Below are 27204 nucleotides of genomic sequence, written 5' to 3'. Positions count from 1 at the left end.
GGAATTTTAAGCAAAAGAGTTGAGAACGGCACTCATTAAGATGTCTTGGGGTTCCCGTTGTGGCTCAGTGGTTAATGAAGCTGACTAGCAACTATGGGGATGCAGGTTTGATCCCTGACCTTGCTCAGTGGGTTAAGGATCCGCAGTTGCTGTGAGTTGTGGTGTAGGTCGCAGACGTGGCTTGGATGCCATGCTGCTGTGGCTGTGGTGTAGGCCATCAGCTACCGCTCTGATTAGACCCCTAGTCTGGGAACCTCCACATGCTGTGGGTGTGGCCCTAAAAAGACAAAAAAAAAAAAAAAAAAAAAAAAAGGTGTCTTCCCGCAGCTGGCTTTTTTTTTTTTTAAGATTTTTTTTTTCATTATAGTTGATTCAGTTAGCCTCCCTTTTTTTTTATTTTTTTTTTTATTTAAATGAAAAAAACCTCTGGGGAGTAAATGGGCTTCTTAGGTGGTATCTTTGTTTTTCTGTCTGTTGTCTTTGGGGCCCTGCTTCATGCATCTCCAGGAGAGTTGATAACTGAATCAATAGCTGTTTTGCTCTAATTTATCGAGCTCTATTGCCTAAACCTAATTAGCATGTTTCAGAGCCTGGAATTGCTTCTGAGTCCTGGGCTTAGATGGGGGGATTGATTGCGAAGCTGCCCTGAGCCAAGCAAATTAAGGAAGAAGTGGGGAGGCTGGACAGATCTTACCCACAGCATCACTGAGAGTAAAAGTAACAGCCAGTCAGGGAGACGTGGCTCCCAAGGGTAAGTTCCTGGTGCTTTGGCTACCGAAAGCCCAGCCCCCACAATGGGAGACCCCCAGGCTCTGTGTTGGAGACCCACACCCCTTCTCCATTTCCTGGGCTGGAGCAAGGGGCTGATGACAATGCCATAGCTGGGAAGGAAGACAGAATCTTACAGAAGAAGGGAACCCCTGAGACAACATCTTTGGCTTTTTTGCCAAGTGGAGGACCTTCTGGTCCAGCATGGAGGGTCTGCCCTTCTGGAAGGTTGTAGCTGGAGGAGGGGCAAGGCTGGAGTCATGGTGGTCTGCCAGGGGGAGGCCCTGCTGGTGGCTGGGCCAAGAGACTTCGAGGGACAGAGATGCTGAATAGTCTGATTTGTGTCTCCATGTGCTGTGCTGGATGTCACTCTCCCATTCCCCCCCCCCCCCAAATTTTCTGCTCCCCAGCAACAGGGGTGTAGGTCAGACCAGTGCAGAGGAGAATGTGGGAAGCAGAGGGCAGCACAGGGATTTTAAAGACCGTTTAGAGAAACATGCTTGCGGGGATATGGAGCAGTGCTGGGCGCAAGGTCGGGGCGATTCTAGCGGACGGCTGTCTTTGAAACAATGAAGACAAAATTCACAAAACAAAATGCACCAGTTTAAAATATACAGTTCAGGGGGACTTTGGCATTTGCACTGTGTTGTGCAATTATCACACATTTAACTTCAGAACCTTTCCATCTCCCCAAAGAGAACGCGCATCCCCATCAGCAGCCAGCAGCCACTCCTGTGTCCCTCCGCCCCAGCCCCTGGCAGCCATTAATCTGCTTTCCGTCCTGGAGAATTTGCCTCCACTGGACATTTCGTACAAATAGAATCAGGCAATATTTATCCTTTGGTGTCTGGCTTTTTTCACTGAGCATATTTTCAAGGTTCATCCATGCTGTCGCTCGTGTCAGAGCTTCATGCCTTTTCACTGCCGAATAACATTCTGTTACACAGATACACTCATTCCTGCATTAGCTGATGAAGGTTTGGCTACTTTGAATAGCGCTGTTATGCACAGCTCTGAACTTCAGATATGAGTTATTGCATGAAGATAGGTTTTCAGTGATCTCGGCTGTTACCTAGGCGTAGGCTTGCTGGTCATTTGATAATTTTAGGGGTATCTCTACGAAACCTTCCCAGCTGGGTCCAAAGGTGGTGTCCCTGGCCCTGCATGTCAGATGTTGGAGTTAGCAAGAGATTAGAAGAATATGGAGCCAAGAGAGGCTGTCCCAGAGCAGGGGAGCGGGAGACGTGGGGAGGAACCCTGAGCTGGCCAAGAGCAGCTTCCTTAACAGACTTGAGCCCAGGCTGGCACAGAGCCCAAGGGGGTGAAGGGTGACCAGAAGAGCAGTGCCTGCTCCTTGGGGGCAGAGCTCTGCTGTCACTGGCTGACACAGGGAGGTCCTGGACTAAGGGTGAGGACTCAGAGCATTGGCTTTCATCTCTCCTGCTTTCTAGCCTTTGTAGCTTACCTAGTCCCAGCCCCCTGTCCTCTGCTCGCCTCTTTGCTGCCTCCTTCCGTGGTCTTGTTTTCTTGGACTGGTTTTTCCTCCAGGTCAACCAGGAGATAAGGAGACACGATGGATCAGACTCTCTAGGACCTGCTAGCACCAGCCAGGGAACCTCCTCGGGCCCAGGAGGCCAGCATTTCTCTACTCCTGGCCCTGGTTCTTCCTAGGGTCGCGAGTTGGGGCAGACCTTGGTGGGTGTCCCCGGGGGGCCTGGCTGCTGTTCAGTCCCCAACCAGGATATGGTTGGCTGTCTGCCTGATGGACCTTTTCTGGGGGATGACTCATGGCTGCAAACCCAGCATTTCCCTGGGGATCCCAGTTTGCCAATGTTCAATTTTCCTTTTTAAGTCTCTCACCTCTAGTATATTATTTAAAGGTAGTCTCTTGGAGTTCCCGATGTGGCTCAGTGGTTAACGAATCCGACTAGGAACCATGAGGTTGTGGGTTCGATCCCTGGCCTTGCTCAGTGGGTTAAGGATCTGGCGTTGCCGTGAGCTGTGGTGTAGGTCGCAGACACAGCTTGGATCCCGCATTGCTGTGGCTCTGGCATAGGCTGGCGGCTACAGCTCTGATTAGACCCCTAGCCTGGGAACCTCCATATTCCGTGGGTACGGCCCTAGAAAAGGTAAAAATAAAAAAAATAATAATAAAATAAATAAAGGTAGTCTCTCAAGAAAATTAAATTAGGAGGAAAGACTAGGAGGTGAGAGATGATTTGAACCAAAGATACATGAAAGGCATCCCCTGCTCATAGCAAGAGAGATTTTGAAGAGAAATATGATTAAAACAAGGGGATTCCCCTGAGCCGGGCCACGTTGATTGAATCATGGGGAGGAAATGACAATCTGGGTTAATTTGTTCGCCGTTTCCAGGCATTCAAACCACTGGGGGAGCTTTGCGCTTTCTTGTGAATGCCTCTGAGAGGAGATGGGTGGTCAAGCTCCGGGCCGAGGGGTGCGGCCGCCTTGTCTGAAGATGCAGGTGGGCAGAAAGTGTTCCTTTCTCACTAACAGGTCTTTAGATGCTGGGCCTGGGCAGAGGCATCTGGAGGGGCTGTTTGGAGGGGGTGAATTCTACCCAGGGGCACATTTTGCCTCCTCCTGAGGTCAGCAGCCACTTTGCTCCCAGGTGGAGTGACCAGCCATCCTGGTCTGCCCAGGACGTGGGGCATTCCTGGGATGCCAGACATCCAGTTTTTAAACCAAGACAGTCTCAGGCAAACCCAGACGAGGCGGTCACCTTATAGTCTTGGGACTGATGGTGATCAGACCCAATGCTGGGTGTGGCCATGCGGTGGGGCAAGGAGGCGAGGAGGTAAAGAGTGGGAAAGGAAGGGAAATGGACACAGCCAGATGGCGAGAGGGAGCAAATGCCTGGCAGCAGGACCCGGCTGCATGAATTATGGTCCATTCATGAGACAGAGTGACAAGCAGCTGCAGAAAGTAACAGCAGGTCTATGGGCCATGAAAACAAGTGCAAGTACCGTGTCACAGGGAGAATAAAACAAAGGTGCAGAACAGGGTATGGTGTGTTCCTGCTGGGTTAGAAATAGAAGAAAATATATGTGTGTGTGCGCTTGTCTCTATAGCAACGGATAGTCTCTGTCATAACTGATGACACTGACTGTAAAGAACGGGGAGGCTTTACATGGCAAGCTCTCTCTAGGGGGCGCTCTCACCTCTTTGAGAACAAACTGGTACTGGGGATCTCCTGGCTCATTTTGTAGCATCTTACTGGGAAAGGATCTATCAGTCCTTTCCTTCGTGCATGTTCCTTTTGCCCGTCAACTTGTAAATTTGAATATTTTATTTCCCCTAACTTTACTGAGATATGATTGACATAAAATTGTGTAGGTTTAAGGTGTGAACATGATTTGATACATTTATGGGCAATAATTACTATAATGTTCGTTTACACATCCATCCCCTCATGTAACTATTATTTTTTGCGATGACCCCTTCAATGTCTGCTCTTGAAAATTCTCAACCCTGCAGATAAACTACAAGAATGGTGCAATAAATACCAATACATACCCTTAAAATCTTCCTTTCCCCTTCTTTTCTGTTTGTAAACATCTTTTGTTTTGATCTTAATGTTAATTTTTTTGTTTTTAAATATCAGGAACCCGGATCTAATTTTATTTTTATTTTGTCTGTTCAGGGCTGTACCCACGGCATATGGAGGTTCCCAGGGTAGGGGTTGAATTGGAGCTGTCACTGCTGGCCTACGCCACAGCCACAGCAATGCCAGATCTGAGCCACATCTGTGACCTACACCACAGCTCATGGCAATGCCAGATCCTTAGCCCACTGAGAGAAGTCAAGGATCGAACCTGCATCTTCATGGATGCTAGTCAGATTCGCTTCTGCTGAGCCACGTTGGGAACTCCAAGATCTAATTTTAAATTCGATGTCTTGTAATAAATTATCATCATTATTCCTTTTTTTTTTTTTTTTGGCTTATTTTGTCTCAAATTTGGTCAGTGGGAACTCCTTCGTACTGGCTGTGTCTTTTTGACATACGTCTTTGGTCTTGGAGCATGTGTTTACTTTCTGCCACAACAAGATGTTTCAGGCTTAACTTGTATTTTTCTCATCTCGGTCCTAAAATTAGCTATATCTGCAAGGAGCCAGGTTCCTTTTGGTGGAATATGATATTTAGAAACCAAGATCTCGGCTCCATGGGGCTCATTGCAGCTGGGGTGTCATGGCTTCCAGATCTTTTTAGTGAATGGAATTAGGAACTCTATATTCCTTAAAGCATGGGTACACACTGATATGTTTAATTCAAATCCAGTAACATATGCTTTTCTTCACCTTCCCCATTCTATATCTATATCTCCCCCTCCGCAGGTAAAACCCTGTCCCCAACAACATCAAATGTTTCCTCATTTATTCTATTCTTCAATAAACACACAAAAAATAGTTTCGGAATTATACCACCAACGTCTCTACCAACAAAAAACCTATTGCATTAATTTCAATATGTTTTTGCTGTTCTTTTTGTCATTAGAAAATGTCATATAAAGATAGTCAGAATACTAGGTCCAAAATTACTTGAGTTAATGATTTTCTCTGTGTGGTTATTTCATAGCTACCACTCACATGATGCACAGGAAGGCTTACTTATTTATCTTTAGTCAAACTTAGGGTTTGCTTTTAAAAAATACTTCAGACCGAATTTTGGTTTTGGATATATAAACACTCCAAGTTAAATCTATACATATAAAGGTACATTCATAGATATTTCTCTGCTGTCTCCATCCCCTTCGCCACATCCCCCCCATTTCTATTAGCTTCTAGTTTTTTGCTTCTATATTTCTTTTTGCAAAATGAAGAATACGTATATACGTATATTTCCTCCTTTCTCACACAAAATAGAACATTTTATGTTTTTGTATTTTACTTGTTTTCCTCAATACTATACATCCTGAAAATTGCTCCATGTCAATTCATGAGGATTTTCTTCATTTCTTTCTTCCTCGCTTCCTTCCTTCCTCCTCTCTCTTCTTCCTTCCTTCCATTGTTTTTCATTTTACGGCCATACCTGTGGCATATAGAAGTTCCAAGGTAGGGGTTGAATCGGAGCTGCAGCTGAGGCCTATGCCACAGCCACAGCAATGCCAGATCCTTAATCCATCGAGTGAGGCCAGGGATTGAACTCACATCCTCATGGAGTCTATGTCAGGTCCTTACCCTGCTGAACCACAATGGGAACTTCTCGATTTCCTTGAATCAGTCAACCATGGTTTCTATTCAACTAATCTGTGAAGATTATTTGTGTTGTTTCTAGTATTTTGCAATTGCAAACAATCCCAACTTTTGCATTGTCATTTCATATTTGTAGGTAGATTCCTACATGTGAGATTATTGGCTCAAAGTATAAATCCATATGCAGTGACGGTTTTCATAGGGTAGTACCAATTGATGGATTTTCCAAAAGTGGGTTATAAAGGAATTCATCACTTCCTTGGCAGCCATAACAGAAGACCTCTGGTGGGTTCTGTGGGACTCAGCCCTGGGCAAATCCTATCATTAACTCACTTATATCCTCCCATCACAGATCTCCTTATGCAGAGGCCCTACTGGAGACTATAGAGACGTGAGAGAGGCTCATCGCTGAATCCCTGCCATAACTCAATGATCCTTTCAGAGTCATTTCAATGGTCCATCAGTGTACAGATCTTACCCATATTCTTTCTTTTTCCACAAAAGCCAGCTGTTCTCCCAGCTTTCATAATTCATGGTGATTTTGGACAAAAGTAAAGCTTCAGTCTATGCTGTCTTTACATCTGACTTTCTTGGGAAACCTCAGATGATCTTTTGCAATTGAGTTGCATCTTGTAACTCAGAAAAACTCCCAGTGCAGAGCACACTTTGTACATGAGGGAAAGAAAAATGACCCTTTTGTGTCTGCCTGGAGATGGCCCCAAGTTGGGACTGGGGCCAGCTATGTTTCTCCCCAGGGCCAAAGCCCCAAATGGAGGGTCCCTTGGTCCCACCCGGCAGGGGGATGTTCCACCCAGGTTCTGGGAAGCTGGGGCCCTGTGGGCATAAAGAGACCGGATCATGTCACATTCGACTGACAAGTACAACACGTGTGTGGAAAAGAGTTCTGTGGAGCCCACTGCTGGAATGTCAACTGTGATTGCCTCTGAGTGGTGCGTTCCCGGAGATTTTAATTTTCTTCTCTATGTTTATTGTTCTTTGGTTGTTGTTTCTTGACAATGGTCATGTAACATTTTATTAGTTAAAAGGTCATTGACTTCTCCTGTTCCACATATGCCATGAGATAGAGAAAAATAGATCCATTCAAAAGCAGCAATTTTCCACCATGCATAAATTTAAGTTGAATTGCTAACTGGTAGTGCCACCCCCTCCCAGCAGCAGGATGTATCTTTCTGCCCCCATCATCTCTGTCACCATCAGCAACAAAACTTCTTGGCACATCTACCCCATGCCTGGAGTTATGCTGGAGGTGACTGTGGTGCATTACTGTCCCTATGGTGGTGGCAGTTGAGAATCAGGAGCAGACATACACAAAACACTACTCTTTGTAAAGAGAGAAAGGCCCTAGAAAGGGAAGCGTTACCTTTGTCTGAGATGGGAGCAAGTGAGTGATCCCCAGGTCCAGCTGAGTCTGAAAGAGTAAGAGGTGAGGAGTTTCCCTTGTGGCTCAGTGGTGAGGAACCTGACTAGTATCCATGAGATCGAGGGTTCGATCCCTGGCCTCGCTCAGTGGGTTAAGGATCCAGTGTTGCCTTGAGCTGTGGTATAGGCCTACAGCTGTAGCTCTGATTAGATCCCTAGCCTTGGACCCTAGTGGGTGTGGCCCTAAAAACTTAAAAAATAATTTAGAAAAAAGAAAGAGCAAGAGGTGAAAAAGAGGACTCTGGTGAGTTTTTCAGTCAATGTGAAAATTCGAGAATATGAGATGCAGAGGACATAGGGGAGAAGAGGTCATGGATTAGGCCCGACCCAGATCCCGAAGGCCTTGCCTGTAGGGGTGAGGAGGAAGTCAAGATTTAACGAGTTAAAATAGGGGCAAGCCATGGTCAGTTTCACATTTTAGAAGAAAAAAAAAATTGGCAGCAGTGTAGCAAATGGATTGCAGGGAAGGGCTTGGGACTAGAGGCAGGGAGGCAGGGAGAGCAATCCAAGGAGAGAGACGGCAGGGCCTGACCGGAGGGGTGCCTGTGGGACTGAAGAGGGGTGATCGTGGATGGCGGGGGACTGGCGACATCCAGGATGGGAGAGTGGGGCAGAGGGCAGGCCAGTCGCTTATGCTACCTCGTGAGCTCTGTGTGTAGTCATAGAGCTGTGTGTAATCAGAGCCTAGCATCGTGCCTGGCACATAAAGAAGCTCAATTAATATTTGCCTGCCTCCCCCGACTCTTATTTTTGCAGATCCATGGCAGCCACCTCCCACATCTCGCTCCTCTTTTACTAGATTTGCAAATTGCCTTTCTAGGGTCTGCTCTTTTTTTCTTTCACCGTCAGCTTTTAGATTAAGGCTGTTTTTTCCCCCTCTTCTTTTTCTTTTTGGTGAGGGTTACAGTTCTCTTTCCCACATGTATCAGCTAGCCTCTGGCTTCTCCAGTTGTGTGTGTGTGTATTATCCTCTATCTCCATTAATATCCTAGAAATCCAATACAGAAGCACACTTTTATTTTATTTTATTGGCCATGCCCGAGGCATGAGGAAGTTCCCAGGACAGGAACTGAACCCATGCCACAGTAGCAACCCAAGCCACTGTAGTGACAACACTAGATCCTTAAGTGCTGTGCCGCCAGGGAACTCCGGAAGCATCCTTTTAGAAGCAGGGAGAGGGGAAGACTACATATACTTGTAATTTAATATCATTTATTTAGTTGTTACATGTTGAATGAATAAGCAAATGTTTATAGCTGATATTGGGAAATTTTGATCTCTCGCACTAGGCGGCATTTAACAGAGTTGAAAGTACTCTCGCCAGTATTATTTTATGTAATCACACAGAAGACTCAATGTGCTGCTATTAGCATCCTTGTTTTATAAATGAGGAAACTGAGGTGTAGAGAAGTTTACTGTGATTTTAAATTTGATAATCCATTGAGCAAGGATTTGCTGATTTGCGGCTTATTATTTGTGCCCTTGATTGCAGTGAGATTTCTGGAGCTGGATGGACGCATTCATGTAGGGTTTTTTGTGTTTTCTTTTTTATTTATTTTTTGTTTCCAGTCCTTGCTGGGATCAAGGTGATGTCAGGGCCTGACTGAATAGAGATGCTGAGTGATTTTCATGAGATCAAAAAGCTAGTCAGAGGATTGCTAAGAATCTAGATTCTCAGATTCAAATCCAGATTTGGCAGAGCCAGGTTCTAGAGTCCAGGGTCTGTGCATTGTTCTGTGCCATGGCCAGAGTGGATCACGGAGTTTTCAGGGCCCTTGAATCTGTTGGACTGGTTAGAGTTCTTTGGCTGCAAGCAACAGAGACTGGGTCTGGCTATTGAAGATTTTAAAAAAACGTGTTAGCAGTTCCCATTGCGGTGCAGCCGAACAAATCCGACTAGTAACCATGAGGCTGCGATCTCCAAATTGCTTGTTATTGAATCAAGATTTTGTTTTTGTTTGTTTTGGTTTGGTTTTTGTTTGGCTGCACCCATGCAGGCCATATGGGCACATGGAAGTTCCTAGGACAGGGATTGAACCTGCACTGCTGCAGAGACAACACCAGATCCTTAACTACAGTGGGAATTCCAAGTGAAGACTTTTTATTACCTACAACTGGAGGTGTCCTAACTGACACAGAAGATCTCTTGGCTAGAAGGCAGATTTATTCCTTATAGCTCCAGAGTTTGGAACTAAGACCAAAAGATGATGTTATGGAGAAGACATTTCAACTGCAAGAGGCGTCATTGCTCTGAGACGGGGCCTGAGTGTGCTACCTCTTCAGCTACTAAATTCCCATTGAGGGAGGAATTCAGAGAAGCTGGCTGTCCAGGGTGCGACAGGAGATATTTCTGCATGGAGCTGAAGATTCAACAAGATCACCTCTAAAGCTCCCTCTGACCTTGAACTTCCAGGATTTTGTTCCAGGAACAAGGATCTGGAATTGGCCTGGGCCTCCATCCCAAACACATGGTCAGACTTTTCCATTTTCTACTCATCTGAAACCATCCTCTTAATTTTTTGGCTTTAAATTCAGTACCTCTGATTCTTTGCAAAACCTGAGCAGGTATTGGGACCTATTCTTAGAGTCTTTGAAGAACATTTTATAAATAATATTCTCTCTCTGTCTGACACACACAGTCACACATGCAAGCATGCACACACAAACATACTTACACATTTAACACCCAAATGATCCACAGAAATATTCTAATCAGAAAATAGAAGCCCCCTCCCCTGGCCCCGGATTATATTTATCAAGGATCTGACCGCTAAGATGAACTCTGGACTTGAAGTGGAAAGACACGTGTTTGAATTCCAGCCATGCCACCTCCTGGCTGGGTGGTTGTGGGCAAGTCACCTGCTCTTTCTGGATCTCAGCTAAGAGATGACCCAGGACCTGGCACATAGTAGGTGGGCCATAATCAGCAATGGAGATTATAAGATATTGCCTTGAGGAGGTCTGGACCTGTGCAGAGAAAGGAACCAAGTGTGGGGAGAGGATGGACAGAATTAGCAACATTCTCAGAAAATGGGACATGAGTAAACATAACCCACGATAACTCTTACAACCCATATAACACACAATAATCTAAACCCGCAATAACACACATAATCTGTATAACCCGCAATAATCTACATAACCCACAATAATAATGGAGAAGGCTTAGAGCCAAGCCTGGCATCTAGTAAGCACTCAGTAAATATTAGCTTTTGATACTGGCGTAATTTTATACCTGGATCATCCCAACCCGTATTCCCTGGAAATTTTATCTTCTTTTTTTTAAAATGATTTTTATTTTTCCCCTTATAGCTGGTTTGCAGTGTTCTGTCAATTTTCTACTGTACAGCACGGTGACCCAGGCACGTATACAGATATACATCCTTTTTCTCACATTATCCTCCATCATACGCCATCGTAAGTGACGAGATAGAGTTCCCAGTGCCATACAGCAGCATCTCTTGCTTATCCACTCCAAATGCAATAGTTTGCATCTATTAACCCCCAATTCTCAGTCTATCTGACTCCCTCCCCCTCCCCGAAATTTCATCTTCCAGTTCTTGGAAGTTCTTTATCTTCCAGTCACCCGTGATCTCCTTTAGGGCAGGGACCCGGTTTTCTTGCCATTGTATTGATCCTCATGACTTGATACATAATAGGCCCTCATATATACTTGTTTTCGCGCACAAATGAATGAATGAATGAATGAACTCCCACCATGGAGAACTATGAACACCTCAAAATAGTTCATAAAGTCTGAGCATTTATTAGATTCCCAATGGGGCACACAACCCAGAACAGGCTGAGAGGGGGCCACGGGCCTTGGGCTGGGATGATTAAGCCCTGCCCAGCATGGCCCTTGTGCAGGGGGGCTCCAGTGCCAAGGCCAGTGAGCGCTGAGAAGGGCAGTGTTCTGAGCTTGCTCCCGGAGCCTCAGAGCGCCTTTTGTGGGGACTGACATTTCATGTCCAAATGTGAAATTCCTTGGCCCCAGCACAGAGCTGCATGTGTCAGCTCTAATGAGGTATTTACTGGGGCTTGTTTGCTGTCTGATCTCACACGCCCTCCAACCAGTTTGTTTTGAGAACTGCAGTTTCAAGAAGCAGTAACACCATTTAGGAACCAGATCAAATGGTGAGAGTTGGTGCAGTGACAGGAGCAGGATGAGGCTGGTCTCAGGGCAGAGTTTAGAGAAAGAGGGAGATAGAAAAAAATGATAAAACCTTAAAGGAAATCTGGAAAAGACTGAAACCTCCCTCATTATCCGTCCACTCAGTACAAGTGTTTGATTTTTCTTCATGCCAGGATCTGCAGGTATCATTTTAGTGGTTATAATAAGTGTCTGTATACTTTTTCTGCTCTTTTTCACTCAATACTATATTACCACATTCCCATGTTGTTATATCTTCATATTTATAATTTTATTTGGTTGTGCCCCTTGCATGAAATAACATTTAAAACTACATGGATAGGAGTTCCCGTTGTGGCTCAGCAGGTTAGGAACCTGACTAGTATCCATGAGAATGCAGGTTTGATCCCTGGCCTTGCTAAGTGGGTTAAGAATCTGGCATTGCCACAAGTTGTGGTGTAGGTGGAAGATGCAGCTGGGATGTTGCATTGCTGTGGCTGTGCAATAGGCCGGCAGCTGCAGCTCTGATTCCAATTCGACCCCTAGTCTAGAAACTTCCATATGCCTCAGATGCAGCCCTAAAAAGGAAAAAAAAAAAAAAAAAAAAAAAAAAAAGGATAAAAAAATACACGGATAAAAATTTTCTTTTGACACAGGATACATTTTTATGAGGATTCATTGATCCAAGTATTCTTTATGTTATCATATGATTTTCCAAAATGTGAAACTACTTAGTGTGTGATGGCATTATGTATGCACGTATGTATAAAAGTATAGATTTTAACACAATTTTATCATCAGAGATATATATATATATATATATATATAATTGGTTCACTTTTATAATTTACCCCATGTTTGATAAGTGTTTAACTGTATATATGCATATAAATTACCGATGAGATTGATAATTTTTCATGTGCTTGTTTAACTATTTTCTTTCTTCTTGGGGCAATTTCTTTGTGACTTTGGCATATTTAGCTCTTGGGCTTTGATAATCATGAGCACTCACTTGCCTGTTAGATCACATGTAATGCCACCTATTTCCTCATCTTTTATCCTTCTTATCGTCAATTTGCATCGTTTCTAAAAAAACAGAAACAAAATTTTAAGTTCAATAATTTGACTTTCTTTTCTTTAATTTCTTCTCTTGCTCCAACCTTAGAAGGCTACCTAGACATAAGACAAAATAGGAAATGAAGAAAATGGCAAACCTTTTGGATAGTTAAGTAAATAATACCCTCTTACCTTTACCCAGATCTTAGCCCTTTCCAGCCTCGTGGAAATCCAGGGGTTTGGGACACCGCCACGTTGCTCAAGAGGGCTGCTCTGGTCCTGTGCACGAGGCCAGCTTTCTTGTGAAGGTGAAATATACCCAAGTCAAGTGCTTGGTGGGGTGCCCAACATGAAATAAGCAAACACAGGAGTTCCCATTGTGGCGCATTAGAAACGAATCCAACTAGTAACCATGAGGTTGCGGGTTCGATCCCTGGCCTTGCTCAGTGGGTTAACGATCTGACGTTGCCATGAGCTGTGGTGTAGGTTGCAGATGCGGCTCAGATCCCGAGTTGCTGTGGCTCTGGCGTAGGCCAGTAGCTACGGCTCTGATTTGATCCCTAGCCTGGGAACCTCCATATGCTACAAAGCAAAAAACCTCCATATGCTACAAAGCAAAATAAATAAATAAATAAAAATTTAAAAAATAAGCAAACACAGAAAGGAACGGATGATGATGATAAAACCCAGCGTTGTAGTCATTCTTTACCAGCGAGCACCCATGGTCTACCGCTGAACGCTTATATGTGCCTGACCCGGGCCGAGCAACCTGCCCACATTGCCTCATTTAGTCTTCTCCACAGTGCTAGGAGGTAGGGCAATACTTATTCCCATCTGACAGATGATGAAAGTAAGGCTTAGTAAGATCACAAACTAAGAAGTGGCCAAGCTGGGATTCTACTCCAGGCTGTGACAGGCCGGATGAGGCAGGAGGAATAAATATGATTTGTATCGGTATTTTACAAACAGGGAGACTGGGCATCAAGGAGTTTGGTAACCTGCTCAAAGCCACACAGCAAATATGTGCAGCACGCAGTTCTCAGAGCGAGGGTCCCGAGACCAGGACTCATGCTTGTCACACTGCATGAGGTGATACCTTTATGGACAAAGTGCGTAGCGTACCTGTGTGCTTGCTGTCCTTCTGAGGTCGTCTTGGTCCTTATCAACCTAAAGGAGGTTTTAGGCAGAGACTGGATGGGACCCAGGATGGCTTGAGTCTGAAGCTTTGGCTCTGGCCCCCCCAGGCCTGCTGCCCATGGGTTTGCCCTGTGGAATCACGGACGTGTGCCAGCCTGGGGCTGGGAAATATCAGAGTGTCTTTGTCTTTGCTCCACGGCCCACCAGCTTGTTCTCCTCACACTTGGCCAGCATCATTGGCCAGCTGAGTAGGGAAGGCTGAAAAGTTTTGATTTTTTAATTTTATTTATTTTCCAAATTTACAGGCTTTCTGAGAGGCTGATTGAGAAAAACATCTCACTGGGAAATGTGTGCGCTCTCTTACAAAGCTTCTGCCTCACTCAGGGACAGAAGCTGGGACTCATTGCTGAGAACTGTTATGAGTAATATCCAATTGGAATGGCCAACATTGATGGAAAGCTTCTTGCCTTTGTTGAAGAAACTGGGTTAAGCATTATCTAATGTAACACTCCATCTGCTCCAGAACATGTGGTTTTCTCAACCCTCTTTACAAGTGAATCAGAAAGGGTAGGTGACTTACCCAAGGCCACACAGCTAGGAAAGGATGGAGCTAGGATTCAAACCCAAGGATAATCCAGCTCCTAAATCCATACTGCTTAACTGCTCTGCTTCCTGCCCCCTGCCCTCCAGAGCCTTGCTTCCTGATGGAGGAGACAGAGGATACATGAGGTCCAGGGAATATTCCTTATAAATTTTGCAATCCGAGGCAATGGTCAAGCAAGGTCTGCTTGAATTTTGCTTATGCCTGTCTGTTTCTCTCCTTTCCATGGAGACTGGGAGCTCCTGGAGGGCTGGGTTTGTGTCTGGCTAGAGCGTGTGTGCAAGCGTGGTGAGGGGTCTGCACGTGTCTGCTGGAACTGGAAAACGAATGGGAAAGAAGGCGGGAGAGGGTGAATGGAGGGCTAGATTGACTGATTGGGAGTGAGGTGCTTTTGGAAATGATGTGATTTTAATGCAAACTGTAGGTGTAAAAGAAAGAGAGCATGGTCCCATTTCCTTGACTTATTTTAGAGAGTTTATTTACTGCCAAGTGGTTAAGCTGACTGGCTCTGGGTGACTCCTGGACCTGCCTCTTCCAGCTCATGGCTTCCAGCAAATGACTTCTTTCAGTGTTTCCATCTAAAATATAGGTCAGTATTAATTCGTACTTCTGAGAGGGAGGGCTGTGAAAATTAGATGAGCGTATTTACCCCAAAAGTGTAAATGACAGCTCCTGTGATTTCTTCCTGGGAGAGCCAGTTTCACTCAAAGAGTTGTTTTTTTAAAAAATTATGTAACTTGGGTGACAGGTACCTGGGGGTTCATTACATTATTCTCTAAAATCTAAAAAAAAAAAAAAAAAAAAAAAAAAAAAAAAAAAAAAAAAAAAAAAAAAAAAAAATTATTCTCTAAAATTTTCTACAAGACATTTTAAAAATAAGTAATTGAAATCTGATATATTTATTTTGTTTGGAAAACAAATGCAGAAATATCACTGATGAGAATGCAAACTGTACGTGCAATTTTTATTTTTTTATTATTTTTCTTTGTATGGTCGCACTTGCAGCCTATGGAAGTTTCTGGCTTAGGGGTTGAATCGGAGCTGCAGCTGCCAGTCTATACTGCAGCCATGGCAACACGAGATCCCAGCCGTACCTGTGTCCTGTGCTGCAGCTGGTGGCAATGCCGATCCTTAACCCACTGGCAAGGCCAGGGATCAAACTTGCATCCTCATGGACACTATGTTGTTCTTAACCTGCTAAGTCACAACAGGATCTCCTACATGCAATTTTTAAAATAAAACGCACAGAGAAATGAATGGCTTTAAGCAACCCTTTGAATCACGATCTCAGCCAAAGTTACGCATGATTTCACCAGGCCTTCAATTTTCTCATCTTAAAAATGTTGAGAATAGTGACGCTTCCCTCTGAGTGCTTTATGATTCAAGCGAGATGTGAGGGTGCTTTGTAAACTGTAATCAGCCTTCCAAATTTGCTGATTTGTTCATTCATTCAACATATTTTTCTTGAGGCCCAGCTGGGTGTCAGGTGCCAGGCCTGGTGGGGGCTCACAGCCCTGCACAATCTCCAAGAAAGGCAAGATAGACCTGGGTACTCTGCTGAGCTCAGACTGCCCAGGTGCCAATTCTGATTCTGCTGCTTCCTCCTTGGGTAACCATGGCGGGCCTCAGTTTTCTTGTCTTTCAAATGGGGACCATGATAGGAAAGTGCCTTCTTCTGTGTTGTGGTGAAGTTTGGCAGGGGCCATAGAAGTAAAGTGCCTGGCCGTGTCTAGCACACAGCAAGTGCTTAATAAATGTTCATTATTACTGCAGGAAGATTATAGCCTAGCGGGGAGGCTCATGATAAACAAATAAGTAAAGTGACTTTAAGTATGTGTGTGCCATGGAGAAATGGGGTGGCATGATAGGACATGGAACAGCAGGTGAGGCCAGGGAGACCTCTCCAAAGAGCTGACCTTTAAGATGAGTTAGCAGATGATATAAAGAAGGGGTGGAGGTGGGGGCAGCAGAGGAGGAAGCAGGAAGAACTTGACCTGCTAAAGAGCCAAAGAAGGCTGGACAGGTGGTGAACCGTTCAACTTCTGGGGGGCATCCTAGGCACTGTGGGTCTGCATATTTTTTCACTTCCATTTTCTGGCACATGAACTGAATGTTTTATTTTGACAAGTCAGGATATTTGGCTGTATTCCTAGCAGTTGGAAGTAAAGTGTCTTGAGAAAGGGGCAATGTGTTCTTTTGGGGGGGGGGCATTCCCACAGCATATGGAAGTTCCTGTGCCAGGGATGGAATCCCAGCCGGAGATGGGACTTATGCTGCTGCTGCTGCAGCAACACAGGGTCCTTAACCCGCTAGCGAGTCTGGGGCTCAAACCTGCACTTCCGCAGAGATAAGTTGGATCAATAACCCACTGTGCCACAGAGGGAACTCCCAGGGGCTCCTTGTTCTAATTGTCTCCAATGTGTCTCGTGGGCTTGCAGAGGCCCAGGAGTAGGAGGATGGGACAGGGGTGTGATGCGGACGAGGCTGGCAGGGTGGATGGGGCCACTTCTAAGGGCCTCAGAGACCTGGGAAACAGGTTTGGGTTTGTTTGATCCTAATTCCAATGGGAAGTCTCTGGACGGGTTACTGACAGAGGAAAGTAGATTTCTACAAACTTCCCAGCCAGCCCTCAGGCGGCTTTGGGAAGCTGGACTGGAGGGGGAGGGGGAGTGACAGCTAGAAGGCTGGGGGGATGGAAGCTGAGAAGAGGTGACCTGTGCCAGGGTGGTGATGCTGGCCTCGCAGAAAAGTGATGTTCTCACTCATTTGTGTTTTTTTGTTTTTTGTTTGGCTTTTTAGGGCCACACCTGCAGCACATGGAGGTTCCCAGGCTAGGGGTTGAATCGGAGCTACAGATGCTGGCCTATGCCATAGCCCCAGCAACATCAGATCTGAGCCGCATCTGCAACCTACACCACAGCCATGGCAATGCCAGATCCTTAAGGCACTGAGCGAGGCTAGGGATCGAACCTGAAACCTCATGGTTCCTAGTCAGATTCTTTTCCACAGCGCCATGACGGGAACTCCTCATCACTCATTTGTTGACGAGGTCAAAGGCCAAGGGAAGGTAAAAACCCAAAGGAGAGGTGGAGTAGGAGGTATTTTATAGCTAGAGGCTATTTTTTTTTCCGAACCCCCAAAGTTCTTGAGGACCCTGAAGTTCTGTCTCTTCTGTTAAGTCAAGATGCCTGTGCTTTGTTCCCACAAGGCCTGGAGCTTTATCCAGATTGGAAATCCATCTTAAGCCTATGGAGCTGGAATTTTCTAATAAAGGGAGAGAGGATGAGAGAATCTCTGAGGCTGGAGGGAGGTGCAGGTGGAAGGGCCAGCCTGGATGCAATGGTTGTCTTGTGTCAGCCCCAGCTGCTGCCTGGGTGTGGGAGGGTACGTGTTGGCTCTATGCACCTGACACTGTTTGAGCCCTCCCCTGCCCTGTCTCCAGTGATCTTACTACCCTGTAAGGTGGGCTCCATGACTGCCCACATTGTACAGGGAGAGCTAGAGGCTCTGAGAAGGTCTATAAGTTGCCCAGAATCATCAGGCCTGTCTTATGCCCCCTCTCTCCTGCCTGTGCCAACCAGCCGCTGCCTTACATGGCCTGGCCTCCTCTGCTCAACACGATGGACAGAAGAGCCGCCATTTTGTTTCACTGCTAAGCAGCAAAGTCTTTGGAGTTTGGCTCTTAATCTGATGTCTAAGGGTCCTTGGCTGGGCTTCAGGGTGCTGACACCCTGGAGCTGTATGGGGAGGTGAGTACACATCTGTGCATGATTCTGGGGAGAAGAGCCACAATTCTCAGTTTCCCTGAAGGGTTTCCCCAATTAGTGATAGAGACTTGGCCAAGACTATAAATTTTGGCTGTTTTTTTTTTTTTTTTTTTTTTTTTTAAATCTCCAGGCTTAGAGTAGTGGTACATAGTAAAACCTCAGTATCTGTGGAAGGAGTAAATGAATCTCATAATTAAGAGCCCTATTCAGTCATTCTTCCTGGGTCTACGGCTTTCAGAACTGAAGGACATGTTTTCATGGGCTTTTAGGAAAGACTTAAAAGCCCTCTCGTGTAACCTCTGCACTTTATAGGTGACAAAACCGAGGCTCAGAAATAAGGTTCCACAGGGACGGAGCTCAGGAACTTGGTGACCCGAAGATAGAGCTCCTTTCCTTTCAGCCCAGTGTGGTCTGCCTCTCTTCTCTAAGCAAATACTGTGACGATGAGTCTGCCACCAGGAATGAAACACACAACTGTCTAGACCAGCACACCAGCCTGCCTCCATCTATGCAACCGCTCCTGGGATGTGGGGGGGAGAACCATCTAGATAGGTGGCTCTACGACTGGGGGACCAGGCAGCACTGTGATTAGGGGAGCTTTGATTTTTCAAAGGCTTTCCTGGCATTTGAGGCTGCAGGTGGCTGGATTGGCTCAGATTTATCTTTGCACGGTGCAGAATACTCTTTGCTCACTAAAGAGTCCTAGAAAGTTAGAGATGAGGGATCCTTGAAGTCAAGGCATCATGACATGGATGTCACCATGTCCCCATAGTAGACAGACATTGCTAATCGTTTCCGTGCTCATTTTCACAGAGCTAAGTGCCTCTCCTGGCGTCCCAGTCAGTCATCATCAATCAATCACAGTTAGCATGAGCCAAGCCAGTATCCTGCTGGGCCTTTTGCAGAGAGGAACCTGGGAGGCCTGGGGCTGGAGTCTGGTCTCAGCTCTCTCACTAATTATGTGAGTTTGAACAAGAGATGTCGCAGCTCAGAGCCTTGGTTTCCACTCTATTATTGATTTGCTTGATCATTCATTCATTTCTTCAACAAAATTTATTGTGCCCCTAAGGCGAGCACCTTTAATGTAGTAAAGGTCAGAGGTCAAGGGCTGTGACCCAGAGAGGATGAAAGAAGAAGTTTTTCTCTGTAACATGAGACCTTTTGGCTCTAATAGTCTTGATTTCCTTGCAGCACTTGAGAAAGCTCTCCTGGCCATGCCACATCATTTCAGTTTTCCCTCTCTGAGCCTGGTTTCACTCTGCAGTGTCCCTTTGAGATGTGACTTCCAGAATGTTCCATTTTATTATGAACCAGGAGCATGCAGGGCCCAGGGTTAGCCATTCTAAGAACACTGCTGAGAGAGTAACCACAGACATGTGTTCTGCTGTTTAAAATACTTACCAAAAATATTTGGATAACCCTTCGTTACCTGAGCAGGCATTTCTAAAGTTTACATTGTAGGCCGGAGTGATTGTAGTATTTTGAGGAATAATTTCCCCTGGCCCTTGAATTTTTCCCCTGGAAGAGTCATACTGCAGCCCCTGTTGTATATGTGAAGTGGGATTTGGAATGTTAGCGAGGGGCTGAGTCACACCAGATGGGATGGAAATCCAAGGGGAAAGGATGGATAAACTGGGCACTGTGATTCAACTCCAAGGTTGGATTTTTGTTGTTGCTGTTTTAATGTAGTAAGGTCAGAGGTCAAGGAGCTGACCCACATCCAGATTCTTCCTATAAGTTTTTATGCTGCCTGAACTCATCTGAATCTTGCTCCTGTTATAAAGGAAGCACTCTTATGACATGGAATTTATAGACAGAATTCTGGTGGCCTATCGTAAAGACCAAAGCAGCTTTTACTGGAAACTTCCCACTTAAAAGCTCAGATTTGGATGAGCATGGGTGTTTCTCAAACTTAACAATTATAAATAAATAAATAAATAAATAAAATTTTTTGGATAAACATTTCATTCGCCCCCATTCGCCCCCATATCTTCTATGTGTCTTCACCTGCCAAGAAAATTTTGCCTAGATCCATTCTATAATTTATCAAGCACAAGGAATAGCCATTTTTGGTCCAAATTTTCAAATTAAATAATAAGGCCTATTTACTATGACAGATGTAGCCTGGCCCTATGCTGAGTGCTTTACATTTATCACCTCCCATAATTATCCTAGTGCAATTATCAACCCCTTTCACAATGAAGAAACAGACCTAGGGAGGTATGTCCCCAGGTCACCTGAAGGGGGCGGGGAGGGACTCAGCCCAGATTTGGATTGTGGTCTGGCCGACCCCATGTGACCTGTTCCCCACTCTGCTTTCTCTGCTGGTACTTCCCCTGTCCTGGGTCCCCATGAGCCCACAGGACCAGTGCCCTCAGTGGCAAATGCATCGGCAAATATTCTGCAGTTTCTTCTGAGCCAGGGGCTGGACCGCCCATGGCCACCCACTCCCCACCTGTGTGTCCAGCCCTTTTCATCATCAGCGGTGGGTGCAGGTGACAGGGTGCCCTGGCTGTCTGCGGGAGCAGGTGGCTGGGCCGGCCTCTGGACTCTGGCTTTGGCTTTTATTTGCATTAATTGATATTGGAAGAGGGGAGGGTGTGTCTTTGTTTGGGTGGAAGAGCAAAGAGGGAGCGAGGGCTGGTGGGTGAGGAGGATGCTGGAGAGGATGAGAAAGGTGCGGGCCCGAAGCCGAGGAGGCTGCTTTCCCTCAGCATTTAACTATCTGTTCCAGGAATTATGCCAGAGTCCGGGTGCTACAAATGTGAACGTGGCCCACCCACCCACTGGGAGCCCGCGCCTAGAAGGGGAGGGGGCAGCCTGAAGTTGGAAGAACCCAAGTTCTTGTCTCAGAGTTCTCGTCTCGACTCTGTGGCATTTTTTTACTTGTGTGTTTTTTTAGGGCTGCATCTGCGGCATATGAAAGTTCCCAGGCTAGGGGTTGAATCAGAGCTGTAGCTGCCACCCTACACCACAGCCACCACTACGCCAGATCTGAGCCATATCTGAGACCTATACCATAGCTCAGGGCAATGCTGGATCCTTAACTCACGGAGCGAGGCCGGGATCAAACCCGAATTCTCAGGGATACAAGTTGGGTTCATTACTGCTGAGCCACAACGGGGACTCCGACTCTGCAGCATCTTAACCAGGTGGCCTTTTGGGGTCTCAGTCTTGTCCTCTGTACAATGGATTAATAATCATACTAACCCCTGAGTTGTGGCAAGCGCTAGGATAGGAACACTTGGGGAGTCAGGTGCAGAGGGCAGAGGAGGGCCTCATGCTGTCTTAGAGGACTTCCTGGAAGAAGTGACATCTAAGCTGAGACCTGGAGGACGAGAGGGGTTTACCTGGCAAAATGAGTGGAGACTGGCTCCCAGTGGAGGCATGGGCTGGGACAGACCTATGTGGCTGGAGTGACCAGCATGAGGGGACTGGAAGATGCTGTGGGGCATCCACAGGGAGCATTGGGAGGCAGAGTCTCTGGAGGGGGGCTGGAGGGGACCCGGTAGCAAGTGATCTCCCACAAATCTGGCCATGCTCTGAAATGGCTGAGAACCCTGTTCCCATGGTGGGCTTGGTCTTTCCAGCTGGGCAAAACCTGTCGTGCTCCGGTTTTGCTGACGGAGTCAGTCCATTCATCATCAAGCATGTATGAGGGCCCGCCATGTGCCAGGCACTGCTCTGGACCCAGGGACACAGGACTGAGCATCACAGTCCAAGACCTATTCTGTGGAGCTGACTTTCTAGTGGGGAGGAGGCAGCAGCCTTCCAGAGAACAGCCTAGAAGGTGACAGTTCCCGGAAGTAAGGGAGGGAACAAGGCACATGGGGAGTGTGTCCCAGGCAGGGTGACCAAGGACCGCAGAGGCCCCGAGGTGGGGCCAGAGTTGACATGTTTGGATGGGTGAGGTTTTGGCTTGAGGGATGGGGAGCTGAAGGACTGGGAGTTGAGAGACATTGAGGGCAGTTCACGCAGGATCTGGAAGCTGAGGATGACATCATCTCACTCTGGCAGCTGCTGGGAGAGAGACTGCAGGCATCAAAGAAGGATGGTGGGAGCCCTTCCTGATGTCCAGTGACAGGAGGTGGGCCTGGCCTTGAGTCCCAGCCCTGCTGCTTATGGCCTGAGGATGCCGAGGGGGCGTCTCGACCTTTGTGTGCTTCCATACTCTCTCCTGTAAAATGGTGAGGGCCACCGTGGGAATTCGGGGAGATGGTGCGTGCAGACCATCCTGGCACCTGGCTGGCTGAGCGTGTGCCCACCAGGGCGATTCTTAAAGCTGTGAGAGCAAACCCAAGGCACAGTGTGCGTTGCCTTTCATGCTCTCTGAAAATCCGAACTGCCTGCTCTCTGCCCCCGGCACGGGGCCTGCGTGTCATCGCTCTTCCTGCTCCCGTGCTCTCCTGTCACTGCAGCTGGGGGTCTGCGGAGAGGGGAGACGGTGCCCAAGGCTTTTCTGCAGCAGGCGGCAGGAGAGGGAGGGCCGTGAGGGTCCTGCTGGTTCTGACAGGCTGTCAAGGCCAATGTCTTGATGCTGGGGGTGAGGACCCTGATAAAGAGAGACAGGGTGCCACAAAGAGGACACTGAGGAGGGGCCAGAACGGGGTTCAGAGAGGGCTTCCTGGACTGAGGAGGTCCACGCTGAGTCCTCCAGGTTGCTGGTGGTGGCCAGATGAAAGGAGGATGGTTCAGACATCAGATGCGTTTTGAGGTGTTTGAAATTTCAGCATAAGGAGTCAGGGGTGGTCAGAAGGATCAAAAAAGTCATAGGCGAGAGATGGAGCTGGAGAGGTGGGCGGGGCAGACCAGATTCCCAGTGAGTGGACTGAGGGTGCAGGGCAGAAGCAGGGAACGGATCAGAGAGGCCCTGCAGACTCGTAGGCAGTGAGACGTGATGGCACCTGGACAAAGAAGTCGCAGTAGGGATGGAGAGGAAATTTCTGAGGTCAACTGGGCAACACTTGACTTGGAGATTGAACAAACTTGGATGGGTACAGAAGGAGCTGTGAAAACTGGCTCAGTACCAGGTGCGTGGTGCTGCCTTTACTGAGAGCTGGCCCCCAGCGGGAAGTGGGGGGAGAGGATGAGCTGGGCTTTGGTTGAGTTGGAAGGGCCTGGGAGGCACCCGGGGAGACTCTCAGGGGGTCTGGAGCCCTGGAGGAAGGTCCGGCCCTGAGTTGGGAGGTGAGCATCCCTGCAGGTGGATGGAGGGGCCTCCTGAGTGCTGAGCTGCCCCGGCGGCTGGTAGTGTAGAGGGAGGAGAAAAATAGGAGGGTGTGAGTATATAGAATACCCTGGGAGCCTGGGGGTCAGGGGTGGTGTGCTAGGTTTCTCTGGGCTGGTGGCTTTGGACTGGGGCACCGAAGGATGTCTGACGGGTACAAGGAGGGAAGGGAAGGGGGTGCCACACGTGGAGATGGAGGCAGCCTGTGTCCATGGCTGAGGAAGGTTGATGGTGGACAGGCTTCTTGGGAAAGAGACTACGGGAGAGGAAGGCTGGGCTTACCATTGTGGAAGGTGTTGAAGATCTCCCTAAAGAGTTGGGGCTTTTTCCAGAGCTCCCGTGGTGGCTCAGGGGTTAATGAATCTGACTGGTGTCCATGAGGATGTGGGTTCGATCCCTGGCCTTGCTCAGTGGGTTAAGGATCTGGCGTTGCCATGAGCTGTGGTGTAGATCACAGACACAGCTTGGATCCAGCATTGCTGTGGCTGTGGTGTAGGCCGGCAGCTATAGCTCTGATTGGACCGCTAGCCTGGAAACCTCCACATGCTGCGGGTGTGACCCTAAAAAGACAAAAAAAAAAAAAAAAAAAAAAGGCTTTTTTTCCCTGAGGATGAGGGAAGCCCAGGATGGTTTCGAGCATAAGGGAGACTCAATCAGAACCATGTTTACAGAAAGCACTTTCTGCCATCACTGCCCAGGCTTGTGTCCCTGTGACACTGGTGCTCAGTGGGCAGAGTGCTGGTGGCAGTCCCTGTCCTCTCCTCTGCTGCTCCACATAGCCTCAGCCTATTCGTCTTCACTCAGCCAGATACATGAGCAGAATGGCGAATGCAGCTGTAGGGTGGATGCAGGGACAAGCGGGGGCCCTTCCGCTCCTCCCCTGAGCCTGCTCTTCTAGATTGTCACCCGCACAGCTGCCTTACCCTTCCTTTGCCTGCATTTGGGTGCCACACACTCCTGGCCTCCAGACCATCCCCTTGGTCTGCCTCTGAGACGGTGGGGCAAGCAAGCTGCCTCGGTAAGGGGAGGGTACTCTGTGGGAAGACACTCTTCTCTACCCTGGGAGTCCCTCTCCCATATTCCCGTAGGACCCATTGCCCTGCCAACTGGCCACTGTCCACTTAGGAAAAAAAAAAGCTTATGACTCAATAATACCTAATACTTGTTGGATTGCTTACTATGCACCAGATCCCAAGTGAAGCGTATTACATGCATCATCTCATCTAGTCCTCTTCAGTCTTAGGAAGGGAGTTCTATTGTACCCATACCACAGATGAAAACATTAAGGCTCAGAGAGGTTAAATAACTCGCCTATGGTCTCACACACTGCCAGAGACTGCACATTTGGGATTTTTAATGCAGGCAGATAGAGGACAAGTTCATCCTTTTAACTCATCACGCCACCATTCCCTTCTGAGCAGACCCTGGTCTCTGTGCTCTCCCTGCAGCCCTCTGTCCACCACCTGTTCCACAAAGGGGTTTCGTGCTTAAGCCTCCCCTAAATGCGTTTGGCAGCTGGGGCCCATCTCAGGGCATAGGGAAAGCCGGTGAATTTGATCTGGTTGAGGATTCCAGCCTGGGCACTTGCTGTGTGTGTTCTTGGAACCATCTCTTAACACTCTCAAGCCTGTTTCCTATTCTGCAAAGTGGGGACCGCTGGTCCCCTTCCTCTTAGAGTTATTCGGAGAAAATGAGATTAAGCTCTTAAGCATTTAGCATAGCGTCAGGCACCAGGGGAAGGATGTAGAAACTGTGATCATTAGAATCTCATCATCGCCCTGCCCTCGTTGCTACGTTGCACAGCGGACTCAGAAGCCCTCCCGGCCAGGACCGAACAGGTGCCCGCCGTGCGTGTGTAACGGAGCCCCGAGGACAGGGAGAATGAATCATTGATTGCCCATGCCCTGAATTATTAATGTTGTATTCTCAGACTTCTAAGGAGGGCCCTGGCTGGAGCCCATATATGGAAAGGCTCCACGCAGCCTCCGCAGCCTCCAGCAAGCGCCTCCTGGGGTCCCGAGTTGCCATGGAGTCCTGCAGGCGGCCTGGAGGCGCACGCCCGCGGCGGTGGCCGGAGCGCGGCCCCCGCGCATGTCCTCGGTCTGCGGCCTGAGCACTGGCCGCGCCAGGTTCTGCACTGACCGCTCCTTTGGGACCCTGAGGGAGAGAAATAAACTGGAGCGCGCGTCCTGGGGAGAGAGGGGTGCCTCTGCGGTGCGTGCTGCAGGGCTTCGGCCCCCGGCTGTTCCAAAGGCTGGACGCGCAGCGGGGCCGAGGGGGCGCAAAATCTGGTCCCAGATGCTTGCCCACCCGAGCGCCTGGCGGGTGCCTGCGTCCGGCCGGAAGGCAAGCCGCGGATCCCGGGCCGCGCCACCACCCCCGGCCGCTGCCGGCTCCGGGCGAGTCCCGGAGAGGAGGGGCCCGGCTAGGAGCTGCGGGTCTGGGCGGGAGGCTGGGCGGAACGCCGAGCCTGCCTTTCCTATTGGACCTTGGCTCGGCCGGGCGGGGCGCGGGGCGGGCCCGGGAGGAGCACAGGGAGGAGTCTGAGCTGCGGCGGCAGCCGCGTCAGAGCAGTGCTCCCGCTACCCTGCGGCTCAGACCTGGCCGGAGTGCCGCGGAGGACGCGGGACTGGGACCTGCACGGGCACTGGCGCTGCGCCGGAGGGTCCTCTCGCGGGCCGGGGCTGTGCGACCATGGCGGACAAGGAGGCCGGCGGCAGCGACACGGGGCCCCGAGGTGAGCGCGAGGCGGGCCGGGGAGAGGATGAAGCGCGCTCGGCCCGGCGCCCCGCAGCTCCCTCGCGGGCCGCGGGAAAGTGGGCGCCCCCGCCGCATCCTGGCCTAGCGGGCAGGGCCCAGGTCAGCACCGTGGAGAGGCTGGGAGTCCAGGGGGCTGGAGGTGGCTCCGCCGATCACGTGCTCTGCTCTCAGCTGGGGTGCGGACACTGCGGAGAGGACCGCGGCGCCCGCCCGCCCGGGCATGCCGCTGTCAGCGCCGCCGGGTGTTGCCTCCTTCGGGGCCGATGCGAGTTCGGATGAGAACTGCCTTCCCCCAAGTCCATCCCCTGCACGCTGTGCGGAAACGCCCGCGCTGGCCAGTTAAACTGCCGGCCTCGGGGTGGCCCTGTATCCCTAGCGGCTCATTTTCGTGACTCAGCGAGGCAAGAGTGGGAGCCAGGGGCAGTCAGATATTTGGACCTGTTCTCTCACCCAGCCGAGGCCGGACGTAAGCGCCTGGAGTGGGGGCTGTAGCTCCCGCCGAACTGCAGTCCACTCGCCATCCCCGCCCATCTCTGGGGATTCTCTGGGCTGAGAAGGAGGAAAGCGGCTGGGGCTCCACTGTCCCCTCTTGCCTGGGCAGGAGGTAGCGCCCGGTGCAGAGGACAGATGCTTGCATTTCGCAAATGTACCAGGGCCGCTTTCTTTAGGAAGCGTGGTTAGGGCCCAGAAAGTGGGGGGAGGGTGAGTGAGGAGCGAGACAGGACCTGGGGGTGTGGGGGAAGAGGGGAGGCAGCTCTTGGAGCCTAAGGCTATAAATCATGACCTCGCCAGCCGAAGGGACGGGCTGGCCAGGATTGTGGGTCCCAAGTGGGGAAAGTTGGGCGCACAGAGGGCGCCGCGCGTCCCTGACCTGCAGAGCCTTGGCAGGAGCAGCTGCCGGAGCGGAGCGTGGCCCGGCGGCTTCCTCCAGAGCGACAAGGCAAGCTTCCTAGCACGGGTGAGATTAAAATGCCTAGGACGTAAGGGAAATTCATCCAGGAAAGGAGCGCTGGGCTCTGCGGGGGACCCCACCAGAGCTGGGGAAACTGAGTCAGGTGGCATCACAACCACCACAAGTGTACTCACGATCTTGCTGCGGGTGGCC

The 27204-nt window shown here is 48.8% G+C and overlaps 1 protein-coding gene across 5 annotated transcripts in view; it reads left to right on the top strand.

Annotated features, from left to right (window-relative positions):
- Positions 1-27204, top strand: part of HSPA12A (heat shock protein family A (Hsp70) member 12A) — a 185376-nt gene that overhangs the window by 74050 nt on the left and 84122 nt on the right. The window contains exon 1 of one of the 5 annotated variants that reach the window (XM_021073401.1): positions 25852-26076. The exons of 3 other annotated variants lie outside the window; for them this stretch is intronic. In XM_021073401.1, coding sequence (XP_020929060.1) covers positions 26034-26076 — 43 coding nt within the window. In that variant the 5' untranslated portion in view covers positions 25852-26033. Of the gene's footprint in view, positions 1-25851; positions 26077-27204 lie in introns of those variants that run through there. One more of the 5 variants, XM_021073397.1, reaches the window with a different exon arrangement.

Source organism: Sus scrofa, chromosome 14, assembly GCF_000003025.6.
Source record: "Sus scrofa isolate TJ Tabasco breed Duroc chromosome 14, Sscrofa11.1, whole genome shotgun sequence".
NCBI lineage: Eukaryota > Metazoa > Chordata > Mammalia > Artiodactyla > Suidae > Sus > Sus scrofa.
The sequence above is the reverse complement of the archived record's forward strand: the minus strand, read 5'-3'. Positions and strand labels throughout refer to the sequence as shown.